The following is an 8,199-nucleotide window of genomic DNA, read 5'->3' on the forward strand; positions in this document are numbered from 1 at the left end:
TACAAAGAGAATATTGGAGAAAACCTTCAGAACAGCAAAATATTACTTCCTGCAGTCATAATACTAGTGTACATGGGATTTATTTCCTGAAGATAAAGCATCAAAAACCAAAAAGAAAACAGCTTGTGAATTATCTTTAACTGAAAATCAAGCTGTGATAAACTTGGTAGAAGTTTTGAAACCAAAAGGATGACAGGCGACGAGGTAAAACGCAACCTTGTTCTTCATCTTCTTCAGCAACAGCAGCTTCCTTTCTCCCCAGTGGAGCACAGTGATGAGGTTCTGCTTCACAAGCAACTTCACCTTGAAAAACCTCTGCTTTTTTCTCGACACCACTTCTTCTCTAAGGCTCTCTTCTTTTCCTTCCCCTTCATCTTCTTCTTCTTCCTCCTCGTCCCATCGCAGAGGATAACTCCTCAGAAATATTCTTCTGGTCTCCAAATCCTCATCCCTGAAGCTCTTCATCTTCACCCCATCCTCCATCTCTCCCTGTCCGGCGACACACAGAGTTTAAGCGACGAAGATGAAGGGGTGAGGAAATTTCAGCAAATAAAAAGGCAGGCGGTGACCGGACCCCATGTGCTATGCCATATCAAGAGAGGATTAACATAGACATGGACTCGAGACTTTTCCTCTTCTTCCATGTGGAAATTAATGGAGCTTCAACCAACATTTCATGTACATGACAATTCATAAGATAACGCTATGGACAAACTCTGCCTTGAGCTTCAGTAAATATATTAATGCGGATTGGTGGTATTGTTGGCGGCATTGTGGTTCGAGAATATATTAAGTCGCTACGTTTTTTCCCGTTGAGGAATTCAGACGTCCTCAATACCATTCTAATACCATCAATCCGCACATACAAGTAAATCACAAATTATTATTAACCATTTCTCTTAAAATTAAATTCACTTAGTATATATTTTGGCTGCCTGAATTCTTATTTTATTTTTTGCATAAATATTGGCATATTACAATGTATTATCGTATATTACAATGTATTATCGTATATTACAATGTATTATCTACAACTTTATTATCATTTTTGTCTGCATGTGTTGAATTGTTTCTAAATTATTATTTAAGGCTAATAAATATAATATTTAGCAGGATGAAATTGAAAATCTTGTATGAATTTAAAGATTTTATGAAATTTTCTCAAATATGACTAATTTATTCCACGGAAGAAAAAAAAAAATCAAAAAGAAATATTATTATGCTAATATATTTTCTATGCCCTCCTATATTTAAAGAGACTGACCGGGGAGAAGAAAAATTACGACTTTGCACCCGCCGCCGTTGATCGCCGGAGATGGCAACGAAGGATTGTTGTGTGGAGAGCAAGTACTCTTCCTATTAAATGAACACTGCCTCCCGACTTATAAGCGTATGCGTGCGGATTAAGCAGATTAGCGATGAGAACAATAAAGTTTTTTTTTATTTTTTCTATATAATACAAAAGAAATTTAAAAATTACAAATTTAAGGAGATTAATTAGCTTTCCCGGCACTTCGACAGCGGGTGAAACGACCGGCTTGTTGCATGATTCGTATAATTATTACATCCGTCGATGAAGACATGAAGGAGATGATCTGTGCCTAATAATTGAAAGAGAAGTTTATTTATTTAATATCATGCTTTATAATATGTAATTCATGATTGATCATCGTTTAGATATTAATTAAAAAATAAATTAATTTTTAGACAGATTATTTTAGGAGGAAATTTAGTTTTATGTAGCTTTTGTCATGGAATAATTTGTTTTTTTTAATTTACAAACGCTCCTCTCCTCAAGAAATATTTGCGTACGTGTAACGTATGTAGAACTGCGTACGTTGGTAGATTACAGGGAGGGTATTGGGGGGTTATATTCACGTTATATCTCATTTGTAACCTCACTGTAACCTACCTGTAACTTAAAATATATGAAAATAGAAGCGCAGAATTTAATAGTTACGGGTAGGTTACATGGGGTATAACGCTGGTATAACCCCTCAATTCCCTTCCTATAACCTACCGACGTACACAGCTCTACGTACGTTGGACGTACGCAAATATTTATACCTCTCCTCACAGTGAAAAAATAATTAATAAAATTTCTTTCCTTCGTGGATTAGAATTCATGCCTTATCCTCTATTGTTGGGATCCATGGGGAATCTAGAAGGGGCAAGCAAAATTGATTCCTTGTTGTTTATGGATTACTTTACAAGTACTGAATTTAAATTAACTTTTGTTAGGGTTTATGTTTGCGTTTCAATTTTCTCCTCCTATTTGGATGAAATTTGAATAATTTGGAAGAGGAAAAGAAAAAATTTTGAAGGTTTGTTATGATTGGAGACATACTTCTTATAATGTATATGAGTAATAATATCTTTGATATGAAATCCTTCCCTCACTTGACCCTCTCAAAGCTCTATCATTACTCTAGTCTTTATTCTATCTAATGAAACTATTTCTAATTGCAACTCATTAATAAATCTAAAAACCTACCATCAAATATCTACACATCTCCTCCCTTTAAATTCCCATATAATTAGTAATCGTTCTTATCTTCTGTGGCTAAACCTTATGTGAGATCCCAACTGGAGTGTTCCAAACTTGTTAAGATCACTTTAATAGCTTATAAGAAGATGATTGTAATAATTTTAATATGTACAGCAGTGATATGCTTGTGATCAAGTAGATGTGCTTCAAAATTTTTATTTTAAACCTATCCTTCTTCAAGAACAATAGTTTCCATCATGATGGTTCAATGGAGTTTCTTTTATCCTTTTTTTTTTTTGTTTGCTTCATCTTTTGCAAAAAAAAACTCTTAATACAATCAAGAAACATCTTTAGACTATCATTGGCAATATTATCACCTCAATCAATTGTGCTTGGAGTAGATTCTAAGATGGTTAAAGTTGGAGGCTACATGCTCCCAATAAACAGATTTACTTTTTTTTCCTTTTTTTTTTTTGTTTGCTTCATCTTTTGCAAAAAAAAACTCTTAATACAATCAAGAAACATCTTTAGACTATCATTGGCAATATTATCACCTCAATCAATTGTGCTTGGAGTAGATTCTAAGATGGTTAAAGTTGGAGGCTACATGCTCCCAATAAACAGATTTACTAATTTTTAGTACCGTCGTCTTCGATTTTAGTTTTATTGATCTTTCCTCCATAAATCATTCCATTTTTTTATCAAAACTAAGCTTAAAAGAGCTCTTATCAATTCCACTTAGCTGAATATACCTTATTCACTTTTTTTAAAGATATTCTTTCTTTATGTTCATACCACTGTCCTATTTATCTTTTAATGTTTTCTTAGTATTCGCATCAGTCTACGGACTCCTGCTTATACTTTTTAATAACAACTAAAAATGCTCAGGCATGTTGTATAAGGTGGAAAGTGATTTTTTTTTCCTTCTATGATCATTGAATCCCAAAACTAACTTGAGAAAAATTAACATAAAATTCATCTTTTCATGTACTCCAATTTGACATTTGTTACTTCAATTTTTTTTTTATTTTATCAATGGTCAATAAGCCCATTTGATCAGTTTACATATATCTTAGGTCACTCAAAGAATCAAAACTCTCCAGAGTGATTGTTGGTAAGTATTGAAGGATTAAGGAATTGCGATCAAATAAAAAATTAGTTATTTATTTTGGTACTTGTTCCTCTACTGATGTCATTATTAGCTTTACCATACATTACTTTAAGACCTTTCAATTTCTCCTTCATTCTACAAATGCACTCGATTTCAACACATGCTAGTAAATATATCTCATTTGATTCATGATAAGTTGATTATCTATTCATTTCATTATAGGAAAAGTATTATTCTCGGGGCTCACCCTCCTCATCCACTCTTCAATAGCCATCCCTCTCTTGGACCATGTTGTGCCTCTCCAATACTAGATAAATTTCGTCTTTTTTAATAGTTAAGGTGCCGTTATGAAAGAAAAAAAACATTCTAAGCCAATTTTTCAAAATTTACATCATATAAAGAATATAAAAATTTAAGGTCATGTAAAAGAGCTAGCAAACCACTAGCATGCTAAACAAATTATAGAATTCAAGAATTAAACTACTAAAGTATGTTTCAAAGCATGTATTGTCTTAATCACTTTCTCAAACTTTCCTTTCTAAAGACAAAATGCTGGGTCTAAAAAACAATTATGTAAAACACACCTATAAGACAAGAATATAAAAATTTAAGGTCATGTAAAAGAGCTAGCAAACCACTAGCATGCTAAACAAATTATAGAATTCAAGAATTAAACTACTAAAGTATGTTTCAAAGCATGTATTGTCTTAATCACTTTCTTAAACTTTCCTTTCTAAAGACAAAATTCTGGGTCTAAAAAACAATTATGTAGAACACACCTATAAGACTTGAGATTTAGTTTAGCAGTGTGAGTCTCATTGTATCATATTATAACTTCTAGCCAAACTTAATTAACCCATTAAAAACGGTCCAAAAACACAGCATATTTAAATGATTCATCCGGATGTAGGGGTGTAAACGAGCCGAACACGTTCGAGCTCAAAAAGTGTGTTCGTGTTCGGGTCGTTTGCTTAGCGAGCCGAACACGAGTTGTTCACAAACAATGAATCGTTTTGACAACCCTAATCACCTTAAAATGTTAAGGTTTGTGGTAAGATTTAAAACATCATTTGAATCTAATTTAATATTTTGTATTCTATCTTTTTCATTAATACTTTCAATTGATTATAAATCTTTGTAGCCTTGTAGTCAATTAATTTTTTTAAAAATACTACTCATCAAATATATATATATAATTGATTATTAGTATTTCGAGACAAAACGAGTCGAACACGAACGAATAAATATTTGTTCATGTTGTTCGTGTTCGGCTAATTAACTTAGCGAACGAGCCGAACACGAGCTTCTTAACGAGTTGAACATGAGCTATTCGCGAACAATGAACCGTTTTGACAACCCTATCTGGACTTCCGATTATGGGAGGCCACATCGACGCGAACTCATGTGTACCTGGCATCCTCTGACTGGACGTCCGAATATAATATTTTCTAAGGTGTACTTAGTTGTTAGAAGTGCCAACTTAGAAACTGAAGAAAGAAAACAGAACTCTTTTACTTATATTTTTGTAGAAAGAAATATGAGGTGGCAATGACAGCAACAATTAGTGTGGAGTGTGCTGCATAACATGAATTGAAGTCTAAAGCAGTAATGAATTAAAATGGTTCAATATTTTGGTTTAATGAAAAAGATGCCATAGTTATTGTTTATGTTCTTATGAGTTGTGTTGTGGGGCAAATGCATCATTTGATTAGAAATATAAAACCAATCGTTTGGTAATTTGCCGTATTACTTTACTCTTCCATACAGTTGGCCATTTTTAAATATTTGAAATGGTACCAAAATTAATATTTATATTGTTATACTTTCATTTCTAAGTTTGCTATTATAAGAATTGGAGTCGCAGTTATGAGCTGCTATAATTCAAGACTACGATTTAGCAGCATCATTTTTGCGATAAAATCTTGTCATAACAAATATTTGCGACTTATATGTCTTGAAATAAAATACTTCAACAAAGTAATCTAGTGTTTTTGAGTAGGACTGTCAAAACGGCTCGGCGAACAGCTCGTGTTCGGCTTATTAGTTAAGTTAATGAGCCGAATACGAACAAAGCTTTGTTCACTCAAGTTCGGCTAGTTTTGGCTCGAAATGCTACTCATCTTCAATTATATATATTGATGAGTAGTATTTTTATAAAATTTAATTGACTACATGCCACAAAGATTTATAATCAAAATTATTAAATTAGATTCAAATGATATTTTAATATAACCAATAATTTTTAAATATTGCCCCAACCATTAACATCTTATGGCTACGTGATTAAGGTTGTCAAAACGACTCTTTGTTTGTGAACAACTAGTGTTCGGCTCGTTAAGCAAACGAGCAAACACACAAACACACTTTTTGAGCTCGAAATATAAACGAGCCGAACAAGAGTTGAGCCTGGGCTTGCTCATATTTGATTTGTTTACACCCCTATTTTTTAGTGTTTTGATTGTTTTATAAAAATAACCATCACTTGACTATTTTTCATCGCCCATAATCATCTGCTACTATCGACCGTCAACCACCTTTGTCAGCCGCTGACCGTCAACCACCTTCATCAGCTGCTCTGTCAGGCCCACTGTCTAACACTTTTGGCCACTGGTGATCACTCTAAATTGCAGGCCGCTTTTTCGTCGTCATCATATAAATTAATTTATTTAGCATTCAACAAAATAAAAGTATGTTATGTACATCAACTATCTTCTATTTTAAATCAAAATATAAATAAAATAAAATAACATATAAAACTAATTCCAAACGGCCCTCAAGGATGCAAAATTTTTTTCTAGTTCTAAAGCTGACCATAATGTGTGCTTTATATAAATTTACCCATTTAAGAAATACAAATATAAATAATATCTCCTTTACTAATTAAAAATAGAGCATTTAAATATTCATGAAAGACTCCCACCAAACTTCTTATTTGTAGAAGAAACAAGTCGTAATAGTCAACAATTGGCCAACTGCCTTGTCTTACACACATCTATTATGCAAGTTTAAAAGAACAATTGTCTTGATTTTTTTTTTTAAAAACATTAGTCATGATATAATAGTCTACTTAATGTAATCATATATAAAAATTTGCATAACTTAAAATATCTATTTTTATTTACAGTTTTAATCTTACACATTGACATAAATTAATGTGTTGACTAAGATAACTTAAATTAATGATATCCTAAACTAAAACATTGATTATATATACTTTCTATTTAACAAATTATATTATAAATTAAAATGAAAAATATCTTTGGCTAAGGTCATTGTGATTCAAAATATCTTAAATATAATTTATTTGAAATTACAGCAATTTAATATATTTTAAAATTATTACATGATGGACAGATGGAGTGTTTAGAAGAATAGAAAGAGTTTATGTCTTACCGCTGTATGAAGATCTACACACACATATGAATAAGTTGAGAGGAATTTATGTAAGACATAAGATTTTTTATATGAAAATTTTGAAAAGTAGAATTAGGTGGAACAATACCCATGGAGTTGGTCGTATTTTATAAACAAAAATAAATCCAAAACAAAACTAGTATATCATGAAAAAAAAACTACAACTACTTTTCCCTTAGCCGAAGTGCTTCTCTCTGATAACTGTAACCTATGTTGGAGCAAAGTTTAAAGGAGAATCCACGGAGGATGTAAGACCCGTATTGGGTTGTATGACTAGAGATGCTCAATGGCATTAACCCATAATGAACAAAGTCATATGAGATCCATTGAGGATGATTGACTTATTCTAGGTTGTTGGTCGAAACTTTTGCTTAATGACCGTAACCGATTACGTAAGAGGTCGAAGGAAATCCACCAAGTATCTCATTGAAAACTTTTTAAACTTGAATATCGCTCATCTTCAAGTGGAAAACTTTCAAGAGCAATTTGGCATCCATTGCAGTGCACGGAATTCATTATATCTGGGAAGGTGGGATTCAAGAGATCGACTATATGCTTGCTAGATTTGGCATTCTTTTGACCTTCCAAATGTGTCCAAAAAATTTTCAAGGGTAGTTTAATGACTTGATCTGAGCTTAATTTGACTTGGATTAGACTAATTTTGATATCATTGGGGCTGTCTCATTGACCAGTCAGTTTGACTGTAAGTTTGCTAAAATCAAAGCTTTGTATAACTTTTTATTAAGGTTTGAATATTTATTTCTCAAAAGGTTACCTCGAGATCCATGTTATGCCTCGAGATTCATGACAGATGATGAAAATTTGTTGGAGGCATATCAGTTGCCCCTTTATTTTTGGGCGAGACCAACTTATTGACCGAAAATATTCAAATCTGTTGTGGCATTTGTACACAGTGATGTTGTGTCTGTCTATATGTTTTTCTCCAGCTCGATGCACTAAAAACTTAGAAGTTGCTTCTCAGCTTACTTTTGTCTTTCTTTTTGAGTCGGAGTTTCCCCTTCTGAGATGCTTTTGCCCCACTTATATGGGGTTGTTACCTAACTTATCGACTGCACATTGGTACTGACTAAGGCTTATGTCTTTTGAGTTTTTTTTGTTTCTCAAACATGTGGAAATCTGCAATCAAAGTTAGCACGTGCACTTTATATATATATATATATATATA

The 8,199-nt window shown here is 32.5% G+C and overlaps 1 protein-coding gene across 1 annotated transcript; it reads right to left on the minus strand.

Annotated features, from left to right (window-relative positions):
• Nucleotides 1-25: 25 nt before the first annotated feature.
• Nucleotides 26-1,359, minus strand: LOC110021732. The gene is made up of 2 exons (XM_020720344.1): nucleotides 1,265-1,359; nucleotides 26-489 (listed from the first exon to the last, which is right to left on the minus strand). The coding sequence occupies exon 2, from the start codon at nucleotides 481-483 to the stop codon at nucleotides 148-150; it is 336 nt and encodes a 111-aa protein (XP_020576003.1). The 5' UTR covers nucleotides 484-489; nucleotides 1,265-1,359; the 3' UTR covers nucleotides 26-147.
• Nucleotides 1,360-8,199: the final 6,840 nt, after the last annotated feature.

The sequence above is a fragment of the Phalaenopsis equestris genome, unplaced genomic scaffold, assembly GCF_001263595.1.
Source record: "Phalaenopsis equestris unplaced genomic scaffold, ASM126359v1 Scaffold000140, whole genome shotgun sequence".
Taxonomy (NCBI): domain Eukaryota; kingdom Viridiplantae; phylum Streptophyta; class Magnoliopsida; order Asparagales; family Orchidaceae; genus Phalaenopsis; species Phalaenopsis equestris.